The 13,085-nt window shown below is 45.1% G+C and overlaps 1 protein-coding gene across 1 annotated transcript in view; it reads right to left on the reverse strand.

Moving 5' to 3' along the window:
- LOC147736959 (NACHT, LRR and PYD domains-containing protein 12-like) overlaps positions 1 to 13,085 on the reverse strand; it is a 769,506-nt gene that overhangs the window by 33,198 nt on the left and 723,223 nt on the right. Inside the window, exon 9 of the mRNA XM_086934203.1 lies at positions 12,877 to 12,930. Within this exon, the coding sequence (XP_086790329.1) occupies positions 12,877 to 12,930 (54 nt within the window). The remainder of the gene's footprint in view (positions 1 to 12,876; positions 12,931 to 13,085) is intronic.

The following is a 13,085-nucleotide window of genomic DNA, read 5'->3' on the forward strand; positions in this document are numbered from 1 at the left end:
GACATCATGTCATTAATACTGTTAAAGTCCCAATCATCAGAGAATGTACTTGGTGTCACAAAGTCACTTAAGGAAACCTTTAGTTGATGAGGATACTTCAGGATTTCGACCGGACCATATATTTCATAGTCTGTTTTCTCCCATACTACCCCACCAGGTATTGGAATTGCTGTGACATTTACTGTTGACAGTTCTCTTTTCTTCACGTGTGATGATCTGTGTGGTTTCAGGACTAGGTTGATGTTCTGACTTGCTGTGTCCATTGTAATATATTTTCCTTCAATGAATTTTCCCAAACACAGTACCATGATGAGCCAAAGCAGGAGGAAAAATACACCTAGACCGAACCAGAACTCTAGCCAAGGGGAAATTAGGTAGATTTCCTTCAATTGATGAAAGAGTTCCGTTGCTTTTTCTTTAAAAGACTTTTTTTGTTTCTGGCATCACTTCGGGGTCACTTAAATCTTCAGAGAAGTTGTCGAAGTTGATGAAATAACCAGAGGCAGTTCTGTCAATTGATGGGATTGTTTTTTCAATCTGTCTCTCGGTAGCACTTTCTGATGCCACATCATTGTAGACTGGTGTTGTTTCATGACGAACTGTTTCAATCTGTGTTTCAAGAGGCACGAGTTCCATGGCATTATTGCATAGTCCTTCATTGTGCACTGCAGGCTGATCGAATGTGATGAGTCTTTCAGTTTGAACCTCTTGGATTGTTGCAGGTTTGGGTATTCTGTTGTTTCTTGGGAGTCCACTGGGCCTACTGTTGATTATAGGCCACATGCTTGTGGTTTTACCAGGTCGATGGACACGACTCTGTTCTCCTTTTTACCAGCAAGGGGCGGTAGCACAACTGATCTTGTTCCGGTGACTGCTAAGACAGGTACTGCTTTTCTGTAAGAAGGCCCAAATTCCTTCTTAACCGCGATCTTTTCTCTGACTAGATCCCCAATCTTTCGAATCCAGACAGGCCTTGCTGGGGCTGTTGCGGGTGGTGCCTCGTCAGTGGTACTTGGCTGTTGCTTTAACTTTATGTTGCTTAATGATTTTCTTGTTTTATTCAGTTCCTGTAAAACAGCCAAACGGTCTTTTACATCAAAGTGCTTTGTTTCTTCTTGCACCACTGACATCTGACTATCGAGGTCCTGAACGTTCATTCTAATTCCGAACAATAGTTCGTATGGGCTGAAACCTTTTAGAGAATTTCTTGGCATGTTGTTAAGACTAGTTTGGACACTTATTAAATGTTTGACCCACCCATCACATCGCTGTTATAGATTGCTTTATGTCCCGGTTTTTTCTTTCTACCACACTTGTGCGACGGACAAGAATACCGCAACCCAATTCCCATGCCGGCCATGGCCTCCTTATAGGCTCGAGAGCTGAAAGCAGGACCCTGGTCAGAATGGAACGTGGTAATTGCGTATGTGCCGATATAGACTCGCAAATCTTTTATAACCGTTCTAGCGTCAGCCGAGCGCTGGGGGCCTCATTTTTTAAGTGCTTTTCGTCTTAATGGTGTACACTGGGACGCGCTTCTCTTCTTTGATTGCGCAGATAGACCGCCTTATGCTGTCTAGAAGGGATCCTGAAACTACACTGGCCTGTTCATTACTGCGATCTCTGTTGCAGTCTTCACAATTTTGAGCAAAACATTGAATATCTATACTCATTCCTGGCCACCAGTACTCTGATTGTAATTCTTTCAGAGAGGCTTTGATTGTTTGGTGTCTCAGACCCAACCCCATGTGTGCTTCCAGTAGGAGGAAGCCCCTCCTGCTCCTGTTTGGAATTACTCTATCCCCCACTCCAGGGATTCGAGCAAAAGGAACGGAGTTTGCATCGATTATGTATGCATAATTGAGTGGATAGTTTACGGGTAGTGCTGCACAGTCGCCTTTTACGGTCGTTTTTACTGCCAGCATGGTTTCCCCGTCTATGTACTTATCTGAACGCTTTTTTGTGGCTACGGAAGCCGGTTTAGTTACTTCCGCTATGGCTGTATTAGCCAATGAATTCCCTGCAACGTGAACGCCATCACGTTGAAGACTCTGTGCGTGAATCACGTGAGTCTTTTGTAGTTCTTTGTGTAAAAGAGCTACCTCGTTCCAGAGCTTTTTATGCTTTATTGTGGCACCTGTGTCATCTTTGTAGTCGTTTTCGATCCAACTCTGCAGTTTGTTGTTGTAAGAATTGACGCAAAAATGAGAATCGCACACTATAAGTGTGGGGAATTCGCGTTCTGCATTTTCGAGCGCCATCTTTAAAGATCTGATTTCAGTTCTCTGAACCGAACAGTTTCTTACAGATTCAGTTTTTGTTACTTTCGGTCTGAATTTACCGCACAGCCAACGACCCTTTAATGATCGCACATGCTGCATCGTAGGATTTTCTCTCTACGTTGAAATGCTGTACAAAGCTATCTGTATAGATTATACAGGCATATTGTGGGAGAGGCAGAATTTCGATTGGCAGAGGATATTCTTCTTCATATTCTAAATCATTCAGTTCTTTGTATTGCGGGGCGAAATAGTATTTCACGTCTTCCGCTCCTAGAGAATCTATACACTGTATCCATTTCGGGTCCAGTGACACTGTAGGCAGGTTTACTGGGCTGAATAGCGCCTCGAAGGCGGATTCCGCTGTAAGGATATTAATCCGTTTGCCGTGTGCTAGTTCTCTTTCATTTGCTAATGCGATTTGCACTGCGTTCACAGTTCTTTCTGTGTGACTGAATTTTTTTTCTGCTTGTGTGTACAAGTGAGATTTAATTGAAATAGGTACCTTTTCTCCCTCATTAGAGGTTAGGTACGTGAATCCGCATCTTCCTGGGATGACTCGGATTACAAGATCGATCGTGTTGTCACGTGTATCTAATTTTGTTTTTGCTAACATGTCTGTTTGCAGTGATCTCAAAATTTCTGTGTGTTTTTGAGTCCAATTGATTTGTTTTAAATCAGGTTTAATTAGTTCGTAGAGAGGTTTAACCCTCTCTGCGTAATTTAGGATGTAAGTTCTTCCGAAATTCAGAAAACCTAGTATTGATTGTAAATTCTTCAGCGTTTTTGGAGCTTGGAGTACAGCGCACTTCTCTAAGAAGTTGTCCGCTAGGCTTTTCCCTTCACTTGATAATTCGTACCCTAAAAACAGTACTGTCAGATGGGCATTTCGGGACTTTTTAAAGTTGAATTTGTAACCCTCTGCTGCGAACCCAAGTATAATGGTGTTCACTCTTTTCAAGTGAGTATCCAAGTCGTCGTCTGTGAGATAAATATCATCTACGTAAGACAATGCTTCATCATCATAGATTTGTAGTAACTCTGTTACCCTAGCTGAGAATAGTCCTGGGCTGTTCTTGAACCCCTGTGGGAGTCGACAGAATTTTTTCTGTGACCCAAATGCGGAGAAAGCGGTCAAATATCTGCTTTCTGGTGCAATGTTTTGACAAAAGAACCCATTAGAAATGTCTAATGTCGTTTTATATTTTTTCCTAACTATGTTATTCATTAGGGCTGCACTATGCGAGTTTTGTACTGCAAAGGTTTTGCAACATGTATTAAGGTGTCTGTAGTCCAAAACTAGACGATACAAATTGTCTGGCTTGGAGACAGGAAACAAAGGATTGTTCATTTGAGAGGTGCATGTTTCAATCACCCCCTGGTACTCAAGTTGATCTAAGATCTCCCTGACTTGTTTTTTAGCTTCTTGCTTTATGGGATACTGCCGTTGGGCAGTTGGTTCACTTTTCAATTGGATTTTGTGAGGAGGTGAATCCTCATCCCATCCTACATGATTTTTATACAATGCAGGTGCCTGGGCTACTGCCCATTTCCTTGCATATGTATATTTTTTGTGAATCGGTATGTGATTCGAGAAGGCAGGCATAATCACTTCTTCGCCACGAGGGCACTCCCTGACAAACTCCGGGGGCCAATCTTTTTCAGCTAACAGAATATCATAGCCTTTTGAGAGCTTATCCCAAAATAGACCCTTAATTTTCCTAGTCTTATCACCCTCTATACGCAGTGTTATTTCGTATATTTTATGGGGCTCGCTAAGTCTGGCGTCGGCAGTTTCAACCTGAATGTATTCATTCGTGTCCACTGTCTCCAGATGACTCATCAAGATCTTGCGCGCTATACTGATCTCTGCTGCACTGTCCAACATTGTCAATGCCCACTCCCCATTTTTCAACTGTGTCCTCAGTATTCTCGGCATGGTTGATTACTCTAATACTGGCTACCTTCTTTTTCTGAAATTGAGATTTCTTATTTTGAGCAGGTTCCTTGTCTTTGGACTTGGTGTGCTCTCCTGGGTCTGACCGTCCTCTTCTTTCCGAATTCTGTGGAAAAGATCGAGAGGGACGTGTATCAATACTTTGATATCTATCAGGTTTTTTCAGATTATCCCTATTTCTAAGGTTATATCTTTTCTCAGAGGGCTCCCGTTGGGGAGACTGGCGTTCTCGAGTCGGAGTTCTTTCCCTCCGCCGAGGAGACCTTCCTCTGGACTGGAAAACTTTTTCCTTGGGAGTGGATTGTTTATTTCCATCCCAGCTCTTTTTAGGAGTGTTTAAATTATTTTTAATAAATAATTTTTTCAGGATTTTCGAGCAGTTGGGGTTTTACCTGTTTCCCACCCAAGCTGTCTCTACCTAATTCTTCATAGCACTTTTCTATGATTTTTGCAAGCTCAACAGGATCTTTTATATCTGTTTCCCTCAACTTCTGGCGAATCGCCACAGATGCTGCTTCTCCCTTTATGTTGGCTAATAATATAGCCGTGACCTGCTTGAAGTCTTTCAGTAATTTCATACCTAGATTTAAAGCGGGCTCTGGACCGAATTCATTTTGAATCTGTTTTAGCACTTCTGGTATTACCGCCATAGACGGAACACCGTGTGTTTTTGTGTAAATGGAAGCAAAGACTGTACCCCAAGTGTCGCAGTCCTCCACGTGTGGTGCGATTCCCATAGGAAGGCAGATGGTCAAGATTCTGTGTTTCTCAATAGGGGTAGTATCAGGAAATACTGCCTCTATTTGAGTGATTTTCTGGGCTAACCAGAAAGGAATTTGTTCCCGTTTTACGGGTGTTTTACCAAGACATGACTGTATGTTCTGGGGTGTAATTTTATTTGTGTTCCCCTGATGAGGGGTCAGCTGTGGTGTATTAACAGCTGGCTGGACTGTTGCAGTCCGCATTACATATTGGACTAATTGCCTATGTATTTTTATTAATGTGTTTAGCTGTGCTAACATCTCTTCTCTAGACATTCTTGCAATGTCAGGATGTGGTGTGTAGCTGGTTAGAACCGGCCACGTGGCTCCTGGTCTACCTAGTGGACCGAGCCTAGTTATGTGATCATTGTGTTTTAGGGCGCAATTAAACCAGAGCAGGTGCTCTTGAAATTTAAGTGGGATTTCAATCTCCTCGAAAGGAGCGTACTCTCCCGGAGGTTCCTCTATTTTGTAATAGTGAAACTCTTTTGTTATAGCGTTTACCGCTGGAAAGTTTATCCATGAATAGAATACCTCTGTCTGCCGATACTCGTGAGCCTCTATCACGAAAATTACTGTACCACCTTGTGGTGTCAGTCCGTTCTCTTTAAGTTTTAAAGTTATAGATCTTCTTAAGTGGACCGGGATGATAATAGCATCTGGGTCTGTGTATTCAGGACCTTGCTGAGTCGCATCTGCTGCGGCCCCAGAGGTTCCGTTGTTTTCTACTGACATTGTATAAATGCAGTTTTTGCAGAGTAGGTCTCCAAGGAGACAAAGATTAGGTGCACAATATTTTGGAACACTGTATCCTTCAACGTTGAATAAACCAGAGCTTTACATAGGAATCTCTTCCTACTAAGGTCGGGCGGATTTTAACCTTTCACCCACTCCAGACGTCTATTGGAGTATTTACGGGAGAAAGGGGTGTGAAATATGCACGACTGAGTTACTCTACAAGTCTTGCGTTAGTTTATCGCCTTACCAAACGTTAGGGCACCATGTAGTGTAGTTCCTAGTTTCCCACTAGGCCCTGCGCATTGGAATAACATAAACAGTAGTATCGACGTGGAACTGCTTATATTCCAGGCCTCCACTGACTATGCTAAACTTAATTGGGTTGTGTTACCAACTAGCTCAGAGGTCACTGGAAACTTTCTTCTCTGCATAGGAAGTGATCAGCTTCCTTGGCACAGACAAGAAGGGATTCAGTTTTCCAACAACCGTGCAACATGACAACTTTGCTCCTCAGATCAAGAGTCAATCTCTAGGGTCGTGTGAAACAATAGACACAGATTTCACTCAGTCAGTCTAGTGCAGTTTACTTTCACAGTATGTAGAGAATAGAGAGACGGGCGTTTATCAATAAAGGGTTAACATTTATTGAACAGTCTTTCTTCTCGTACAAGAGAAATGTATTGCCACAATTGCAATAACTGTTATTATAAAAAGTACGTACAGTAAGATAAGTATTGCGAAATAGAACTGTAAAAGCATTGATATGGTTTCTTAGCCATACAATGGTTTAAAAGTAATAAAACATATATACAGTCATATATACATTAGGCTAACATACTCAACTGGTGCTTCTAACTAAGCCTACCCCAGTGTGCCTGACCTAAGCCTAACACGTGAAAGGGGGAGTAAGTAAGTAGCTTAAGTGAAATGAATGAATGAAATGAATGAAACTTATATAGCACACGACTTACCCTGGGGCATCTCCGCGCTTGCTTAGGGAACCCGTCCTGGTATTCCCCTGTGAGATAACCCTGGCAGGGAATCCACAAGGTGAAAGCCAGGCATCCCACCGCGAGGGGCCGTTGTGGAGATTAAGCAAGCTATTGCCCAGAGTCGCAGAGTGTGAACCCGTGAGTCAAGATGGCACCGGAGCGAGAATTAACGAGTCCGTGGAATTTTGAGCCCAAGACCCGCCGAGGCAGGGCATTGAACCCTGGTCCAGGGCCGAACTCAAGCTCCAGGTCTGCCGCCTCTAACCCCTGAGCCACACTTCTCCGAGTTAAGTTGGTTTTGCCAAGGTTTGTTTCAAGAATTCTCGTCTAAGGGTTTAGTCAACACCATACCTCTGAATAGAATGATGGAGGATTGGTATCTCCTTCAGGGGTCTCTCTCGATATCCCAGTCACCCGCGAGGGTAAACCGGAAGCGCCGGGACTGGATTTCTCTGCACGAGAAAGGCAGCGGCTTCTCTCAGCGCGTCGAGGAAGGAGGGGTGACAGCGTCCGCGGGCAGCTGGGCTGGATGTCTTCGCAGAGGACAGCTGCTCGGCTCCTCAAGCGTACTGCACCATAGGTCGCGCTGTAGCGGCGATAATGGTAATCAGCAGCTTCACCACCACAGGATAGCAGGCTGCAGCGACAGAGTGCTAGTTTTTACCAACACAGGGTCATGCAGGCAGCTGGCATCAGCAACAGGCAACGAACTCGCAGCTCGTATCTCTCTCTCCCTTAAGGCAACGTTGGTAATATTTATACCTGACAGGTGCCGGGTTTGACGCAAGTTTGCTGGACATAAGACGTCAATTAAAGATGTCACTAGGAAGTGACAGTTATCAGTTGCTCATTAGAGTTCCATTACTAATCAAAACATAGCAAGCGGGGATTTCCAGGTTTGCTAAGTTTTTATCTTGTTGAAGAACTCGGAGTGTTATCTAGGAATATCAGATAGTGACTGCTGCTCTGTCATTGCACTAATTGGTCGCAAAGGAAGTAGCAGAGAGTCATGCTGGAATGTGGCTCTGTTCGTGTGAGGCCAGAGATGACTTTTCAGAAAATCGCACTTGAACGGTTATGCCAATATAGGGAATAAATGGATTTATAGCCGAATAGGGGCATAAGGTCACAGTATCGATCAGGAACCTAGATAAGCACGCAACAGTGAGACAGGGGGAGGTCAGGCCCGACGCACACCAACTGATAAAATGGGAACCCACCTGCCTGAGATACCTTGGAGTATATATATACCACACACAGACGGATATGTTTGACGGAAATGTGGGTCGTTGCATACGGGCACTAAAGGGCAGTATGGCCTTTTGGTCGACTTTGCCACTCTCATTGATGGGCCGCATTTCCCTCTTGAAAATGGTAGCATTGCCGCGACTTCTATATTATTTTCGTACACTGCCTGTCTGGATACCCTGTTCCCTCTTTAAACTGTTAAAAACGCAAATATCCTCATTTCTTTGGGGCTCGGGGAAATGCAGGGTCGCCAAGCAGACACTCATTTGGCTGAAAGATGAGGGAGGACTGGCAGTCCCTGATTTCGAACTCTACTACTTAGCAGCTCAGTTACAGCTCTTTACACAGGAAGTGGCGAGGGTATTCAGAGGCCCAGATCAGGAGAGGGAGGGAGGTACACTGCGACATGTCTTAGCTTACATAACACTGCAACAGAAGCTGGACTTGCGGGACCTCACACTGGAGGAGCAGACGTTCCGCCTTTGTTGGAATAGATCCCAGCGCCGAGCGGGGATACGGCACCCTTAAGTGCCGGAAATACCTTTAGGGATGGTGACGGCGTTGCCGCATGGAGGAGACTGGTCACAGCTGCAGGTTTGGGAAGACGCGGGACTGCATGTGTTCGGAGATTTATATGAAGATGGGGTGCTTCTGCCTTATCGAACGCTCCAGGAAAGGTTTGACCTCCCGATAGGTGGCTTCTTATTACATGTTGCGGTTACCAGAGCCATACAGTCGCACTGGAGGGAGAGGTTACTGGAACCCACGACAACTATGGCCTGCCAATATGCTATACTTACAAGGCGGTCACATGTGTCTATGCTAGAATGCTCCGGGAAAACTTGCCGCCGTTGACGGGGCTAAAAACGAAGTGGGAAGCTGATTTAGGAACGGAGATCCCTGAGACAGCTTGGGCGCAGATAGTGCGACGAGCCTGTAAGAGCACTAGGAATGCGCGCTTCCAGTTGGTTCACTATTTTATACTCCACAGAGCGTATCTAACACCAGGGAAAATTCGTAAGTATTTTGTAGTTGAAGAGGCGGCATGCCCCAGGTGTACCAGGGAGGGGGTGGAACTGGACCACATGTTGTGGACTTGTCCACTGCTGGGAGACTATTGGAAGGAGATAGGAGACGTACTGAATGAGGTGACGGGCAGACAGCTACAGTTTGAAATGGCTGTCTGTATATTGCACTGGTTCCCTTACACCCCCAAAAATAAGAATACCAGCAAATTCATAGACATGGGTCTTATCTTAGCTAAGCACGAAATTACCAGACATTGGAAGGCAAGGACTGACCCTTCGTTCAGACGCTGGATGAATGAATTCCTGAAGTGGGCTGCCAGTGAAAGCTCCCTTAGATATCAGATGGCGCGTAGGCGGCAGGATGACAAAGCACTGCACGCAGCGACGGCGTGGGAGGGGTTAGGAAAAGCCCTACGAGACCTGGAGACGCCTGATGAAGGGGGAGAGCAGGATAGTGAAGGGGAGCCCCACCAGCGCAACCAGGACACATCGCAATCTTAAACACTCAACACTCCTGACATATAGCTCTAGATGACTGATCGAGGTGACACGCGGAGGTGGTGGGACATGGGGGAGGGAGGGGCGTGGGGAGGCCTAGATAGGAGCATCAAGGATTGGAGAACTGAGTAACACAACCCCTAGTGGACACTTTAGAAGGAACTGTCAGGCTGTAGCACGCAATAGCGCAAGGCAGACGAGGGATCCTCCAGGTTGATAGCATGGAGGACGCTCCACTTGATGTTGAAGTAGGGGGGTTCCTGATGGGTGTAGTCCCCCGCCTCAGAGTCCACGCGCCATCAAGGGGAGCAGAGGGGAGACATAGATTGGTAGGTTGAGCTGAGGCGCTCCCAGTTGCTCATAATCGTATCATGTGGTTGCTCAAGGGGTGGGGATGTTGGGGGGGATTTGGGCTTCTTTGGTAGGGGTTGTTAAGAAAAAGAAAAGCGGACTCATGATTTTCCTACTGGACGGCTGCGATTGTATATTGCTATAGGATTTTCCATTTCTCATAGTTAACGCCGCCCAGCGTCAGGGATGTGGGCATACAGGCTGTGTGCTGAGATCCTGGGAGAGGAGTGCGGTACAGCCACCAAGGTTGGAAATGTAGAATGTGGAACATGTAACTTTTCTACTGTCTGCAATAAAAATATATTTAAACAAAAAAAACTTTCACTTAGGAGCCCCTTGTATTTATTAAGATGCCCTCATGGATGCATTTTCTCCAAGTTATTGTGTGAATAACAAGGACCCCCTGAACCATGTATACAATTATTCCTAGGACAGCGATATATCAATTAAGGTTTATCTTTTATAGGCAATCTCCAAGTTATTCCCCGGGTGAATTCTCTCAAGTTTAATTAATCTCATTGAGTGATTCTAGTTTCTTCATATTTGATTTGGGAGTTTTAAAAGCACTGATAAGGCCTTTGGGGTTTAGTGTTTGCCTGTAAGGTATGTTTGTACATACAAGTAATGACAGATGATTAGGGCATGCCAAGGTGGTTTATGAATTATCAATAGCGTAAGACTGGTCTCTTTTATACTTTCTGTGCCAGTATATGCTTTTTTGCTCAGTGGCTAGGACAGGTACATGATCCACTTTGGAGTTACAGGACCCTTTGAAACCACTCGGATCAACCCAAGAGACAGACCTGGTGGGGAAAATATTCCAGTATTGGAAATGATAATCCAGCAACTTTACTGTAACAACATCTGAGAAAGCGTATTTACAATGACTTTCTTTTAAACAATCTTTTCTCTTCTCTGAGTCATAGAAGATGGAGACAAAAGCTTGCGCTTGTAAACCGGGGATATTAGTCTTTTTGGTGCTTCTATCACATCACAACACGTCAACGGATACTGATCTGTTGGGGAGGGTTTGGGTCTCCAAAGAATTTCTCATAAACCATCAAACAGAACTTACAGCACTGAGTTTTCTCAAGTGCACTGCGTGGGGATCAATTATGGCCAATGTTCTCCTTGATCTCAGTTACTGACACTTGGTAAACATTTATGTTCCTTTTCCTTTCCCATTCCCGGCCAAAGTCATTGAGAAAGCCGTTAACAGCCAGCTCGCCGCCTTCCTTGAATCCAACAACTCCCTCGATCCCTCTCAGTCCGGATTTCGAGCCAAACACAGCACCGAAACCGCCCTCATCACAGCAACTGACGACATCCGAACACTACTGGATAACGGAGAAACAGCGGCCCTCATTCTACTCAACCTCTTCGCCCCTTTCGACACAGTCTACCACAGCACCCTCATACAACGCCTTAGCAACATCGGCGTACAAGGAAAAGCCCTGGACTGGATCACCTCATTCCTTCAGAGAGTCCGACTTCCCCCTTTCATTTCAGAGGCCACCGAAGTCATCTGCGGAGTTCCACAAGGATCTTCACTCAGTCCCACCCTCTCCAACGTTTACATGAGCCCACTCGCATCTATCGTGCGCCAACACAACCTTAACATCATCTCTTACGCCGACGACACCCAATTAATCCTTTCCCTCACCAAAGACCCCAACACCGCCAAAATCAATCTTCACGAAGGCATGAAAGAAGTAGCCGAATGGATGAATCATAGCCGCATAAAACTCAACTCAGACAAAACTGAGGTGCTCATCCTAGGATCTTCGCCCTCCGCCTGGGATGACTCTTGGTGGCCTTCTGCTCTGGGCACAGCACCCACACCCACAGACCATTCACGTAACCTTGGCTTCATCCTAGACTCCTCTCTCTCGATGTCCAGACAAGTCAACGCAGTTTCATCCTCCTGCTTCAACATACTTCGCATTCTCAAAAAGATCTTCCGCTGGATCTCCCTCGAGACAAGAAAAACTGTCACCCACGCACTAGTCACGAGCCGACTGGATTATGGTAACACACTGTACGCCGGAATCACAGCAAAATTACAAAAAAACCTCCAACGCATCCAAAACGCATCAGCGAGACTCATATTGGACATCCCTCGCCAAGATCACATCACCGAACACCTAAAAGATCTCCACTGGCTCCCTGTCAACAAAAGAATTACATTCCGTCTTCTCACCCACGCACACAAGGCCCTCTACAATCTAGGTCCCGAATGCCTCAACACTCGACTGTCCTTCTACAAACCCACCCGCCAACTAAGATCTTCCAACCAAGCCCTCGCCGCAGTCCAGCGCATCCGAAAATCCACCGTGGGAGGAAGATCTTTCTCCTTCCTGGCGGCCAAAACCTGGAACTCACTCCCAACTCGCCTCCGCCTTAATCAAAACCACACCTCTTTCAGAAAAGAACTTAAAACCTGGCTATTTAACAAATAATGAACCCCTCCCAAGCGCCATGAGACCCTCTGGGTGAGTAGTGCGCTATATAAATGCCCGAACTTGAACTTGAACAAAGAAAACATATTTATGACCGTATAATTTGCACAAAGAAAGTATTGACAAAAACAAGATAGGAAATCAGTTGAGTTGCATTTCTGATCGTGGTAAAACAGGGTTGATCGGGAGCTTGGGATCACTGGAGCTCATGGATGTGAGAGCAAACGTAATTCATATTTCAGAAAGAAACACAAGTTGCACATATATTGTGACACAGATTCTCAGAAGCAGCAAACACTATCAATTTACAATTTGTGTGTCAAAGGCTGGCATCACAATATATATTTGTAATACATTTAATTAATTATCAGATGTTATTTACTCCCCTGCCCACCTAGACTGTTCATCTATTCCGTTTTCCAGTGATCTAGGAAGGGACATTTTATAGAACAAAGGAATTGGCCTTGTTGCACTCAGTGCTTTAAAGGCCACCGTAGGCTGACGCTGTGTCCAGTTCACTCAGTGGAATTCACTATGTCAAATTATGCGGATGATAAGGACTTACTTGGTGGCCCAGGACTCATCATACTCTTCCAACTGGACCGGGTCACTGTAAAACCTGAAAAAGAAAAAAAAACAGCCTAATAGTAAAGGAAACCAAAAAGGGTCAAGAAAAGAAAAACACAAAACAGAGGAAAGAGAATAAAGGCTATCTTCCACTCTCACCACATGTCCCAGCACAGGAAACTCTGCAGCAGATGCTTGTGAACCCAT

The sequence above is a fragment of the Lissotriton vulgaris genome, chromosome 1_1, assembly GCF_964263255.1.
Source record: "Lissotriton vulgaris chromosome 1_1, aLisVul1.2, whole genome shotgun sequence".
Taxonomy (NCBI): domain Eukaryota; kingdom Metazoa; phylum Chordata; class Amphibia; order Caudata; family Salamandridae; genus Lissotriton; species Lissotriton vulgaris.